This window comes from Furipterus horrens, unplaced genomic scaffold (assembly GCF_987537825.1).
Source record: "Furipterus horrens unplaced genomic scaffold, mFurHor1.1.pri manual_scaffold_3, whole genome shotgun sequence".
NCBI lineage: Eukaryota > Metazoa > Chordata > Mammalia > Chiroptera > Furipteridae > Furipterus > Furipterus horrens.
Window position 1 is genome coordinate 161,311,335 of NW_028327173.1, and position 14,550 is coordinate 161,325,884.

Here is a 14,550-nt window from a genome sequence, read left to right on the forward strand (position 1 = left end):
CAGCCAAGAAACTCAGTGGAGTCTGAAGATAGTTGGCTTCTTATTTCTACAAAGCCCCCACATCTTCCCTTGTCCATTCTACCCCATTTTCATTATTATGTACAGCGAGACCAGGCCCTTGGTTTGATTTAATAGAACATCAGAGCTGGAAAGGGGGGTCTCTAACCCCCCTGTTTTATGGATACACAGACTGAGGCCAGAAGAGGGGAATTATTGTAACAGGGTGCCTAGCTGGTGGCAGAACCAGGACTAGAACTGTGGTCTCTTGGGCCAGAGGTAGGTTCATGAACACAAGAGTAGTATCGGTGAAGCCAATGGGGTTTGGAGAGGGGGTAGTTGGGCCAGGTGGTTTCTACAGCCTCTTGCAGCCTCATTGTTCAGTGATTCCATGCTTCCAAATGGCCTCTGTATCTATTACTTTTGAAAACTCTCTTTCTGATTCAAGTATGTTTAGTAATGAGGCTTTTTATCCAAAGCAGAGGTGAAGGATTTAGGGGAGCTTCAGACACTGTCTCTACAAAAAGGACAGAGGCATTAGAAAGTGTGTCCAACACCGGAGTTCCAGATCTCCTGATTTAAAATTGTAGATGGCTGGGGGAGGTGGTAGAAGGTGCCCAGGACCCAGTGTCCAGTGGTAGGAATTCTGGGTTGGAAGCCATTTCTCTGTAAGGAGAGTTAACCAAGTAGAACGTGAAGGATAAGTAGTGACACTATTCATTTAAACATTCTTGCTCCAGTGGGTGGCCTGGACTATAACCAACAGGCTTTTGACACTTGCCAGGCACTTGTCTGAGTCACCAAACTCTGTTCCCTGGTCCTCCTTTATCGCCACCCTTCTCTCCCCAGGGAGGAAGGGGAAGCATTTGCAGGCTTTACAGTAGCCTCAGCCATATTGTCTCTGTCCTCGCAAGCAGACTAGAAGTACAGAAAAAAAAATCTCTGTTCCTCAAAACATGTATTTTGTTTTCTGATCTCACTGTGCAAATTTGGAAAATAAAGAAAACACAAAGAGGAAAATAAATGTCACCTACAATCCTATCCCATAGGGAAAACATTATTTGGATTTTGGTGAATTTCTTCCTAGTCTTTTGAAAATTTCTCTGTATAAACACACTTGAACAAACACACATTTTTTAAGTGAGATTGTCCTATACTTACTATTTTTCAAATTCTTATTATTTTTCGATGTGAAATGATGTATTATGAACACCTTTCCGTGGAAAGCCTCCATTTTATTCCATTTCCATTCACCCTAAGCAGTGGCATTGGCAGCAGCTGAGGGGTGTTGGGGGGGGGTGGTTCCTGGCCCACCCACCTACAGGGCCGCAGACCTCTTGACCGTGCAGGGGGCCCTCAGCCCTTCAAACAGCAGGGTCCCAGGTTTGCATCTCCGGTGGCCTCACCTCTACCTCAGTGGTTAAAGACAAAGAGATCGCAGTGCATGTGTGACTCTGGTCATGTTTTCTTACACCATGAGATCTGCTTTTGTTTTCATTTTTACCCCATTAGAAAACGCTTGTGGATGTTACTTTGGAAAACAGCAGCATTAAGGACCAAATCAGAAATTTGCAGCGGACGTACGAAGCCTCCATGGACAAGCTGCAGGAAAAGCAGAGGCAGTTAGAGGCAGCGCAAGTGGAAAACCAGCTGCTGAAAATGAAGGTAAAGTCTGCGGCAGGGAGATTGGGGGTTTCCTACCAACCTTTCTCTTTTTTCCTTCTCCTCTCTCCCATTTTCACCTCTTCGTTTCCTTTTCTCTGCTCTTTGTTGAAATTCTCACCCTTTTGTGGCCAACCCCACAGGGCTTGGCTTGAAGACACTGAAGAGGCTTCTGTGTTCACACTGTCAGTCCAGATTGGGGGTACCCCATAAAACCCCCCACTGGGTACTCCTGCCTTGGCCCCGGGCCTCAAGGGCTGCTGAGACAGGCCCCATGGAACTGCTGGTACCTACTGAGAGGCACTGGGATGCCCACAGGTCTGGGACTGTAGCATTTTCACTGTTTAGATTTTCTCCGAGGCCCACGTCCTATCTGTGTGGTTTGACAAGGAAGAGCAGAAGGGCACACACAAAGAAAATCGATGCGTGATCGAGGACTCTGGGCAGTGTTCCTCTTGTCCACCAAGCTGTGCTTATTCCACTGCGGGGCTTCTAATGCCCTCCCAAATTTGAAACAGGGGTAGATTTCTTATACCATGGCAGGAGCAGGCCCATGAATGTCAAACAGAAGGCACTCAACAAATTATTTCCTGAATGAATTCATCTTTACTTAAGTCTGTGGTTTTCAAATTGTAATCAACTCAGCCTTAGCCTACCTTAGAGGAGAGTGTATCCAGATAACTAACTGCTCAAACCGGAGTATATTTGGGAGTGAATGGTGATGCTGTTAAGGATGTAGTTAGGGGAACAGACTGGGACATGTGGTCCCCTCCCCATGGGTTGCTCGGATGGGGAAGAGGGGCTGCCACACTGCATTGCTAGTCCCTGTGACTGCCACCCATGGGCTTGTACTGCCACAGTCCACTTCGCCAGGCACAACTCCCCTGGGGAGGCTGAGGGGGAGGAGAGCTTGAGAGCGTTCAGTTCCTCTTTGCTTTCACTTCAAACACAGCTGCTGTTCTTATTATTGTTTCACATATTTCTGAGTGAGAGTTACTTTGAAAAAAAGGGAAAAAGAGGTGTGTTTCTGAAAAAGTCTATAATTACTGTCGTAAGTCTTAGGAGCTTTATGCAGCCATTCACGCCACAAATATAGGGTTGGCAAAAGTAGGTTTACAATTGTGAGTACATGAAACACAGTTTATTCTTGTATTTTTATCTTTAAGTTATTTATTAATTTTTCATACAAGCAACTGTAAGCTTACTTTTGCCCCACCCTGTATTGAATGTCCTGGACATTCCTGTTTATTCCAGGGTTGGCCTCAGCTGTCTGAGTACATCGTTAGGCAGTTTGGCAGTCTGGTTCCTTTCAAGGAGACCAAGCCCCTAAATTTAGCCTACAGTTGCCTGTTTTAGAGACTAAGGTTTTACTTTAACCCCCAAATAAATAAAGAAGTGTTAAGACTCAGAGTGTTTTGCATGACCTGGATGCAGAGAAAACAGGATTTGAGGGATGGAGCTCTTTTAGGAGGCCTGTGTTTGCAGTGGAAATGGGTGCAGGATGCATTGGGTCTCTCTCAGCTGATGATAACCTCTGCTCAGCATATTCCGTTTTGTGGCTTCTGGGTACCAAAACGTGTCCCGGGACAGGAAGGGAGAATTAGAGGGCATCTTTTTTTAAAACTGGTTTTAGAGAGGGAGAAGAGGGTGAGTGAGAGAGAGAGGGAGAGAGAGATGGGGGGCGGGGAGAGAGAGAGAGAAGGAAAGAGAGAGAGAGAGAGGGAGAGAGAAAGAGAGAAGCATTAGTTTGTTGTTCCACTTATCTATGCTCTCATTGATTGCTTCTTGTATGTGCCCTGATCGGGGATTAAACCTGAAACCTTGGGGCTGGCCAGGGCCTAGATGACATCTTTGAAGTAAATGTCATGTAACCTATTGAGGTTGAAGTACTATTGAGGTTGAAGTACACCTCACTTACCCAAGATTACAGAGACTCAGCATTCTAGAGCAACAATAAGCTGGAAGCAGGAGACATAGACATAAAGTTCACAGCAAAGAGAGAGTGGCCTCCACCCCAAGCCCAGCCCACCCACAACTCCACTGACCTTTTCTCATCTCTTAAGCTGGGTTTGCCCAAGCCATGAGGAGCTCCCAGCTTAGTGTTGCCCAAACCAGGTGGGAACGTTTTTTATAAGAGCTTTAGTCTTTTCCAGTGATTGGCTAGTACAGCCAATGGGACAGCTTCAACTCCATGTGGACAACTTCTCTTCAAAGGTCTCCCTGCTTTTCAGGTATAGAATATTTATATCTGTAATGTCCCAGTTCCTGTCTTACTTCCTCCTTCCTCCTGCAGATAACCATTTTATTTTTTAAGTTTACAGTTTATTCTAATCTGATTCAATTCTAATAATGTAGTGATCTTGTTTCTCAGACTGCAACAGAATACTCAAGAATTAAAAAAAATAAAATAAACATCTTTCTGGGGCCATCTAGGGTATGAATCTATTACCCAAAGGAAAAAGTTTATTAAAACTGATAGAATGAAAAATAGTCAAATTTCAGGATCAAAAGAACAATAGACAGAAAAAGTCATTGAAGAAAGGGGTCAATAAGACAGTGGGGCATGGCCACATTTTAGAGAGAATTCAATATAAAAATGGCTAAATTTGGGGAGGCCAGTTCAATACTTAGGTAAGTTCTCACCTTTTGAAAAATTCACTCATGCAGAACACCTTTTTCTGATAATATTGAGTAAATTAGTGTTGAGTGCCACTTTTTTTGTTTCTATGCACCTGTTTACCTCTTTTTCTTCTGCCTTCTGTCCCTTTGCCATTAGTTCCTGCTGCCTCTGTCTACTGCTGGGCCCAGGCGGTGGGCCCACTGCTCTGTGTGTCGACATGATGACACACACAGAGTGACAAGGGCTGATGCCCTGGCACCTGCAGAAGCCAAAGCCATCGCCCTGAAATGAATCTCTCTGCAGGTGGAGTCCTCCCACGAAGCCAATGCTGAGGTGATGAGGGAGATGACCAGGAAGCTGTACAGCCAGTACGAGGAGAAGCTGCATGAGGAGCAGCGGAAGCACAGCGCCGAGAAAGAGGCGCTCCTGGTATGTCTCTCGTGGCTGCAAGAGAGGAACATAGCTTTTGGCTCATGATTGTCAGGTTTAAATACAGGGGTGGGAAAAAGTAAGTTTACAGTTGTTCATGTGAAAAATAATACAATAATTAATAAAGAATAATGCAAGAATAAACTATGTTTCATGTACTCAAAACTATGAATCAACTTTTGCCCCCCCGCCCCACCCGTAGTAGGGTTTCTTCTTGGTGGTCAGTTAGTGGACTAACTACTGGGCGAGAGGTCAAGGAATGTATTGTTTGCTCATTCACCTCCTTCCCACAACTAGAAGTATCCCTGCCCTTGGGAAGCCCACACGTGTGTCCTGTTCTTTGCTGTGGCCTTCTCTTACACCTGTTACTAGAGTGAAACTGTATGTCTCACACCTTGGCTTCTTTTAGGACACCATGAGTTCCTTGAAGGTACAGACCCCATGTCTGCCCTAACCTATGTCCTTACAGGCATAATGTGCTGAATGATTCACTGAGCTGGTGCTTTGAAATAAGGGAGAAAGATGTGGCCACTCTGCACTCCACTCCAGATCTGGCCTTAATTCCTTTACATTGTTGGCATGTACATTGGCATTCTGAGCATCAGTCAAGGAGTAAATAACATTTGTGGCTCTTTTTAGACATAAAGACTCGAGGGAAAAAATAGGCTTATTAAAAAGCCATGTGGTGTGTCTTTATTTATAGATGAGAATCAGCATCATGGAAGTTGAGTTCATGATCTGTGAGATACATCTAGGCCCCAAGGTCATGCATATAAAGAGGCATCATGATTTAACAGGACCTGGTCGGTAGCCTAGGGACTCCATGGCTCTGCTGAGGACAGTGTGTTGCTTTTTCAGGAAGAAACCAATAGTTTTCTGAAAGCGATTGAAGAAGCCAATAAAAAGATGCAGGCAACGGAGATCAGCCTAGAAGAGAAAGACAAGAGGATTGGGGAGCTGGACAGGCTGATCGAACGCATGGAAAAGGTAACAGACACAGCTTCTGTCTATTTCTGCAGTTCCCCTGCAGGCCTATCTGAAGGTCTGAGCTCACCTGAACACATGGACACCTTTCAGCCCTGTGTAAGTTCCAAAAAAAAAAAAAAAAAAAAAAAAAGGCAACACTGTAAAATAAAATATGAGGAAATCCAGGAAAGTTTTATTTTTTCCATGGTAACTATTTTGATGCTTTAAAAAACATTACATATGAAAGTATTTACAAAAAATGAATATTTTAGCGGCCCTGCTTTGCTGGGCCCTTAAACATAAACTTAGTTTATTTGTTGAGCGGTCAAGCCCTTTTTAGATATTATGTTCACTCCCTAAGCCTGTTGCTTCCGGGGCATGTGTCTCAAGGGTTGGCTTTTCTCTGACACGCCACATTTCAGAGTGGGGGATACCACATTTCTCTGTGGGTGGGGTAGGCAGGCTGATGGGGGGTGGGTAGGGGGCTGTGTAGGGAAGCCAGGAGCTCAGCTGAGATAATGAAGCTAGCTCAGGGAAAGGGAGGAGGCCAGAGATTCGGCGGAAAGTGGAGAAAAGGGAAGAAAGGGTGGAGTGAGGAAAGAGAGAAGGAAGGAAGGGAGGGAAAAAAGAGGGGAGGGTGACCTTTAGCAGTTGACAGCTGACTCCTGGGGGAGGGGTGGTAGCTGAGGACCAAGGCTGGGACTGATTTCTGGAAAATGGCCCTCTAGCTGCCTGTGAGTCTGCAGAGCAGTGGCGATTTGTCAAGACCAGGACATATTAGCTCCTGTACTCATACGAGGTGCTGAGATTCTCCAGGCTGCTGGTGGAGGGAGTGGGGATGACAGTGTGAGCAAGGTCAACATCTGGGCTGCATCCTCAGCCCCTCCCCTGACAAGGTGAGGTTTAACCAGAGTGGGACCGACATTAAATTCAGTGCCGTGGAGCTTCAGGGCTTGCTGGGGGTTCGCATGATAGGGAATATATTTGGGACGGACTTGAACAACTAAGGAGTAATTACCGTTTCACCTCTAGCCCTTGGGAAAACAGAATCCTATCTTTTATTGAAGAGGAGATAAGTGACGTGGTTAAGACCGTCAGTACTGGTAGTGTAACCGAAAGCAGGTTCAGCTGCCTGCCACTACAAAAGCCGATACTCAAGAGGCAGGTGCTGATGTCAAGGAAAGTGGTTAATTTGCAGATGCCAGCCACCTGAAAGATGGGCACTCATGTCTCAAAGACCATCTACACCTCTTAGGAGAGGCAGGGGATTTTTAATAAGGAGGGAGAGGGGAACAGAGCAAAGAGATCAAGGGAGGGGGTTGCAAAATTCTCTATATGCAGATGAGTACAGTCCATTCCAATAAGGCAAGTGATGGTCAGGTGTGTGTCATCCTGGCTTACATCATCCTGGCTCCATGGTTGAAGGTCAGCAAACCTCCCAGAGCTGAGATACTTGAAGGTTGGGGCCTGTATCTTTTGAAACTAGTTCCTAGTGTTCTTATACAAATGTGCTGTTCATCTACAAGCTACATATTAGGGTCATCACTGACAGAAACAATGTCAAAAGAATGGTGGAGTGGGTTACAAGTTCCCATCATTACAATTTTCTACCGTTACTGTTACAGGTGGTGATAGTGAATTCAGGCAGCAAGGGCATATTCTAGAACTTGGGAGAGTGCTATCTATAGTACCATCCTCCTACAAGAGCAGAAGATGCTTATTAACACAAATGCTCCCTCAGGGTGACAGATTGTCTTGCAGGATAAAGACACAAGTTGAGTAGACAGCGGGGCTGGGGGGCTGGTTTGGGCTGGGAGACCGTCTTACAGAGACACTGTCCCTGTAGTGATTAACAATATAGGTTTTAATTTATTTTGTTTTTAGATTCAATTGTTGGTAGATATGTCTCTATTGCCATTTTATTGTCATATTTTTATCTTTCTGTTTTTCTTCTTCTTCTTAAAGAAGACCCTGAAGCAAACTCATAGATATAGAGAATGTTTTGACCGTTGCCAGATGGGAGTGGAGTTGGGGGGCTGGGTGAAAAAGGGGAAGGGATTAAGAAGTACAGATCGGTAATTATACAGCATAGTCACGTGCTGTAAAATACAGAGTAGGGAATATAGTCAATAATATTCTAATAACTATGTATGGGGTCAGCTCGTAGGAGATTTATCAGGATGATCACTTTGAAGATTATATGTGTAATCACCTGAAACTAATATTGTGTGTCAACTGTAATTGAAAAATAAAGAAATGATTGAAAAGAAAGAATATAGGTTTTACAATCAGACAGACCTAAGGTTTGAGACTTGCCTCTCTTTCTAGTTGTGAGCAGTAACTTGTCTTTTCCAAACTCAGTCTCCTCTTCTGTAAAATGCTGATAATCATAATTCTTATTCTTAGGGCTTTTGTGAGAAGTTACAAGAAAAATCCATGCAAACTGTTAAGCACAGTGCCTGGCATATACATAGTAGCGGCTCAAAAATTGGGGGCTCTGACTCTTACTTTGTTATAGACTTGCTTAAGCGTCTGCCCCGGAGCCAGCTTTTTTATTTTTTTGAAGCTGGATCTGTTTTATAGCTTATCTCCTTTGTACCCTTGTGATTCCGAGAGTTTCCTGCTTTTCCTCTGATTTCCATGTGGAGTACCCATGAGGGGTGGATGGGTAGAGGCTGGGGGGTGGGTGGTAAGGACAGCCCTCTCTGCCGGAGTTTCTGTAGCGCAAAGTGTTCCTAAATCCTGATGGCTTTTTCTTTAGTGATTGAAAATTTATCACCCTTTCCCTAAATCTTTTCCATTTAGCCTAGAGAAGTGTTCGCTTTATTTAGCTAAGGTTAGATTGCCCACTGACTGCTCTTCCCCATTCAGGGATGCATCTTTGAGAGCAGGAATTGTGCACATCTGTGTTGCACACTGTGAGCAGCGTGCCCATGGGCACAGACTGTGACAGTGTTCATGTCCTGCTTGCACCAAAGTTTGGATTTTGCTCGAGGACATACCAGGTGCTTTTGAATGACTTCTCTAGTATGTACCCTAATTTTCTGTTTCTCTGTTTGAGCAGTATGTTCAGAACACTTTTCTTTGATCAGTAACAATCTTTTAAGGAGTGTGTTCTCCCAGGGACCCTTCTGTAGAACAGATAATATTCTGTGCCTTGGTCTATGTGAAGGTTTCACCAGGTAATCAAGTATATATAAACATAAGAAATTATTGGGCAGTATACACTTAAGATTTGGTTTACCTCAATTTAGAAAAATATTGAATTTTTAAAGTGTGCTATAAATTTGGCCTTGCCCTACTCTATGAGAGCTTTTTGGGGGGACTGAAGGGGAGGCTCACTTGTGAAAGGTTCGTCACTATTATTTCAGGGCTAATGTAAACTTCTAGCCAATAGCCTACCATGTGGGGGGAAGAGGGGCATTCTGCCCAAGGTGGGCAGTAAGAATGCGAATTTGCTGTACAGATGGAAAAATAATGACAAAACCTCACCCGAAGTCGGGCTTCTTTTATGACTCAAAATACATGAATGGGGATATATTCTTCCTGCCGAGGTGTACTGCCCCCACCTCTTGGGTCTCTTCCTGGTATACCACAGCTGACACCTTCAGAAGTTGTGGGACTTAACTTATCAAAGTTAGTGGCTTAAAACAATGTGAATTTATTATCTTATTATTCTGAAGGTCAGAAATTCTAAAATCAATGTGTTGGCAGGGCTGGGTTCCTTTTGAAAGCTCTAGAGGAGAATCCTTTCCTAGCCTTTTTTGACTTCTTGAGACTGCTTAAATTTTTGACTCATGGCTCATCCCCCAGCTTTAAAATAAAGCATGTAGCATTTTCCAATCTCTGTTTCTCTCTGACTCTGAGCCTCCTCTTCCAATAAGGGCCCAAATGGATAATCTAGGGTAATTTCCCCATTAACTTAATCACATCTGCTAAGTCCTTTTTTCCATGAAAGGTAACATATTTATTCACAAGTGTCAGGGACTAGGATGTGGACATAGTTGGGAGCCATTGATCTTATTATCACAAGCGAACATACCTGTGTATACAACTCCCAGATCAGCACATAGGCTATTACCTGAATTCCAGAGCTGCTTTTGTTGATGATAGAGAAAATAATCAAGAATTTTGCAGTATCATAGGCCACTGATTTACAAGTATTGATTACCATTATTTAGAACTATGCATTTCACAAGACATCTGAGCCTAGGCTGACAGAATACTTTGAAGGGCTTTATCCAAGATGTTTATCTCTAATTCATAAATGTGCCTATAAACACACCAACAAATTTGGCATTTTCAAACTTTGAAAATGGACTCTGTGAGTGGGTATATAAAACCCACAGGGTGTTTTGTATACACTTGAACTCACTTGTGCTGGAATTAACAGATACACATTCTCTGTCCAACCTGGTTTAATCCATTGATGAAAATAGTGTCTTGTCTGTTTTAGGAGCGCCACCAACTGCAACTACAACTCCTAGAGCGTGAAACAGAAATGTCAGGAGAAATAACTTATTCTGACAATGAAAGGTAAGATGTAATGGCTTTTATCTTTATCTTTAATGGGTTTTTTTTTTTTAATTTCTTTTTTAATTGTTGTTATATTACAGTTGTCCCAATTTTTCCTCGTTGCTTTCCACTGCCCCGCCCCCCACTCCCACAGCCCTGTTGTCCATGTCCATGGGTCATTTATACTAGTTCTTGAAATGGATTTTGATGCTGGGCACACGGTGTCTTTGTGGACTCACTTGGTCCTTTCATGGTTTGCTCATCTGGTTATCTCCTCCTGCAGACTTACACACACAGAAAACATTGCTTGAACACCCCCAGTATGGAGCTGGTTTCTTTAGGAACTTAACAGCCACATCCTACAGCCCACAGCTGGTTGTTAGTGCATTGCAACACATTTTAATTTTGCACTGTCACAAGTGCACAAGTTCAGTCTATCAAAGTTCTCCATAACCTTGAACTCCACAGGATGCACCTTGTTTATGAGAAAACATCAACTGTGATTAATACCGTTGTCATGGAAACTTAATTTGAAAATGTTTTTCTTTGTTTCCAAATGTTGCTTGGGCGAACACTGCCTTGTCCCCTGTCTCTGAGTGTATAAAGTCTTGTGTAAAAATGTGGAAGTAGCTCACGGTCTCTTCTAGAAATTAAAAGGCGAAAGGCCATTGCATGGCACTCTGGTGAAGGAGAACAAGGTTGGGGTGATTTGAGCATTTTGGGCAAGTTACTTAACCTCCCTGAGATTCTTTGCCTATCTGGGAAATGTGAATTCTTTTCTTTTTTAAAGGTGGGGGGGGTATTATAATGATTATAACAGTGCCCATCTCACTGCATTATTATGAGGAAACTGTTGGGCGCATTGCTGGCCAGCCACATAGCATTTGCTGAAAAAAATACCTCTTTTCCTTCCTCTTATGCAACTTCAGAATTTGCAAAGTTATAGGCGCCTTCCCTGGCCTTTAAGGTGGTGCTGAGGAGGGGCCTGGTGAGATGGAAAGTTGTGAGCTCTCCTCCAGACCCTGATCCAGCTCTGTTCTAAAGGCCTCGAGAACTGGAGAGACCCTCTGCTGGTTCCTTTGGTTTCTTTGAAACCAGCAAAGTCAGAGAATAATTTTTGCTGTTTTAAAACCAAAGTGTGAAAAGTTTTATGATGTGGTTCACTCTATACTGATGCAGGGAAGGTCTTTCAATATGTTTTCCATTTCCCCAAAATAATCATCTCTAGAACGATGATAATTCCAGACTCCCCAAGACTCTGCTGGGAGCTCTGATTTCATATATTTCATTGTGTTGCTAGATGCCTCTCCTTCTTTGTTCTCCTAATCAAGGTAATTTACTTGATGTTCTAATATTGTATTAACTACAAAAGAGAGAGCCTCCCTTACCTGTAAGTGGCACCAACAAATTCTCTCTCAGTGCCTGGAAAGTATAGTAACTGACCTTACACGGGGTAAAACTTACAAGTGGGCACTTGAAAAAGAGTCCTGTATTTCCTCTATGGTGGGTGGTTGATGGGTACTCAATCAGGCAGGACACACGCAAAGTTAAAGAGTGCCTCTTGGAGGCCCCTTCCCTGTTCTCAGCAGCATCCCTTCGGGGCTGGCGCTGCTGCCGTGGTGCAGGGCTCAGCGGCTCTCTCTTCTGTCTGTGTTAGGCATCAGCAGCTGGAGGAGGAGTCCGCCAGCCTCCGGGAACGGATCAGACACCTAGATGACATGGTGCATTGCCAGCAGAAAAAAGTCAAGCAGATGGTTGAGGAGGTGAGCTCTTGTCAAAGGCCATGGGCCCGGGATGGCTTCCCGTGGGGGGGACATTTCAGCCCTAGAGCCAGATCTGAGTCTCAGCTCAGCCTTCTGCAGCTCACAATGAGCTTGCTGTCTTGGCCCAGAGGGGCATTTACTCATAAGTCCCTGTGATGATTGCCCCTCTAAAAGAGGGCCTTCTCTGGATCGAAAAGTGACAGTTAAGCCAGCTGGGAGGTGCATTGCATAGCTCCCCCACTTCCAGAGGAGAGCGGTGCCCTCTGCCCTACACAGGTGCTTACAGCTCAGGGACGGAAGGGAAGTTTGACAGGAGAGTTGCATTCAGCTCAGGTCTGCACTCCCCAAGGCCCGCCTCTCCCGAGCTGTGCTCATCTTTGCTTCTTTCCTGGGTGTGTCTCTTTCATTCCCTTTTCCTGTCTGTTGCTCTCTTTCTTCAGCCTTCTCTCATTCTCTTCTCTTCCTCCTGTTTCTTCTTCATCTTTTCACTTTTCTACCATCCTTTCTCTCCTTAACTGTCTATGTGGCATGAAACCAAGTTGTAGGTTTACTATGTATGCTGAACATAGTTTATTATTCTATTTTCTAAATTTAAAAAAAAACAGGTAAGGTGAATATTTATATTTCTCTAAGAGGAAAAAATTAACTTAACCTGTGTTAATGTAATCTGTCTCTCTTGTGGTGATTGCTCAGTAGAAGAAAGTTTACACTACTATAAAGCTAATAGCATATTATTGTAATTTTTTCTTGCTCAATAAAGAAATCAGGCAGAAAAAAAGAACAGTTAGTACTAACAGAGTTATAAAAATTCCCTGGGATCTAATTCTCTAACTCCCAAGGGGGAAAAAAAAGTTCCAATTTAATTAAACATTTGGTTACCAGAGGAAAAAGCTGAAAAACAAAAACAAAAAACAATTTCTGAATTATCTCTTTCATTAATGAATTACTAAATTAAAAGTACATCTACTTCTAATAAATAATTTGCACACATGACACAAATAAAAGTTTAAAAGTATATATCTCTTACTAATCTATAAAGTGTTAGTGATATTAGCGGAATGGGGTTAAAGTCAGGGAATTGTGAGGATGGGGAGGGCCACTATTTTTTTTCTTGTGTGTAAGATAAACATACACATTAGATAAAATCTGCTTCCCAAACAAGGAATCCAGTCATATGGTGTTGAACCCCATGAGTATTATACTGTTTCCTGTGCCAGCCTCGGGGAGCAGTAGAATAAAAGAAACGGCAGTGGAGGTTCAGGTGAGGAGCCCAGGCACGCACCTTCGCAGTCCCTTTGCACACCTGCTCAGGAGTTCTGCCATAAACAGCGATGGGTAGATCCATTCCAATGTCGACACTAGGTCGCTGTCAGGAGTGTTTCCCTGTGAGAAGCATGTTGCCACGGTGAGCATCTCGGGGAACCATGGCTGCTTAGCTTTTCCGTTTCTGAATTTCACACACGTGAAGTCTAGGGCAGGGCTAGTTTTCTTTCCTGCCTGTGGCTCCTTGAAGGTGGAACACTGCACTTCCCCCACCTCACCACAGGGTGGCGGGCTGTATTGTTCTCTTATCTGATGTCAGAGGACCAGGGACCAAAACCTCAGACTTGTTGGCTTCTGACTCAGTTAGTAGCTGTAATGTTTACAATTGGCGCCAAAATCAAAGATACTTTTTAAAGACATTTTCAAAGAAGTTTAGGGTTCTCTGTTTTCTCATATACTTCCGGAATATAATGGACCTACCCATTTGAAGGGAGTAAGGGAATAAGGAAGCTTATAAAGATCACTGTCCACACCTTTCTTTTCTATCTGGGACTGAATGTCTCCCCGCTGAGTTTCTCTAAGTCCTGACAATGTGTCTGGAAGACGCAGGCATTGGAATGAAATCACTGGCTGAAATTCAGGGGCCGGCTGGGTTTCAGCAGTAGATGGAGATTTAGAGAGGGAGAGAGACTTTTTATTCTGAATGTGAACATTGAAATCAGTTAGTAAGACTTCATGTGTTTGTCCAGTACTCTGTGTTCACTTACAGAACAAAAGGATGGTTTAAAATCTTAATTACTGTTGCCATTTATGTGAATACATTTTTTTTTCTAGTTAGAAACATGGAAAAAGGGCGATTGACAAATGAGCACATTTAGAAGAGGAGGATCAGGTTGGAAAGGAATTGGGCACTCTAGTAATTCAGGGAATGGTTGAAGCCTGAGGAAAGAGGTGGCTGAGGAGAGCGCGAGAGCTGAGTTAACTGTTGGATAATGGTCACTGAGAAGAGGGAATTTGTTTTTGTTTTGTATTGCAATGCAAGGCCAGACTGAAACCACCGGGTGGCACTTGTAAAAAGAAAATTTCAGTTCTTGGTTCAACATAAGGAGAACATTTCTAATACTGGCTGCCCTGGGAAGGTCTGTGGCTTTTCACTATGGGTGTTCCTTTTGAGATAAGTTGAGAGAGAAGCTCCTTAAAATTAAAGAATTCTCTATTGCTTACTAGGCTGAATCTGTGTTATGATCTCAGCATTATCACTTTTCACAATGACCAAAATCAGCAAAATTATAACTTATCACTTTAGGACACTTGGATCAAATTTTGAAAAAGCAG

The 14,550-nt window shown here is 43.5% G+C and overlaps 1 protein-coding gene across 2 annotated transcripts in view; it reads left to right on the forward strand.

Annotated features, from left to right (window-relative positions):
• The window catches only part of MYZAP (myocardial zonula adherens protein), a 113,217-nt gene that overhangs the window by 31,612 nt on the left and 67,055 nt on the right, over nucleotides 1–14,550 (forward strand). For both annotated transcript variants that reach the window (XM_090270663.1, XM_090270662.1), the window contains exons 6-10: nucleotides 1,510–1,662; nucleotides 4,583–4,708; nucleotides 5,567–5,695; nucleotides 10,131–10,210; nucleotides 11,847–11,952. In XM_090270663.1, the coding sequence (XP_090126789.1) occupies nucleotides 1,510–1,662; nucleotides 4,583–4,708; nucleotides 5,567–5,695; nucleotides 10,131–10,210; nucleotides 11,847–11,952 (594 nt within the window). The remainder of the gene's footprint in view (nucleotides 1–1,509; nucleotides 1,663–4,582; nucleotides 4,709–5,566; nucleotides 5,696–10,130; nucleotides 10,211–11,846; nucleotides 11,953–14,550) is intronic.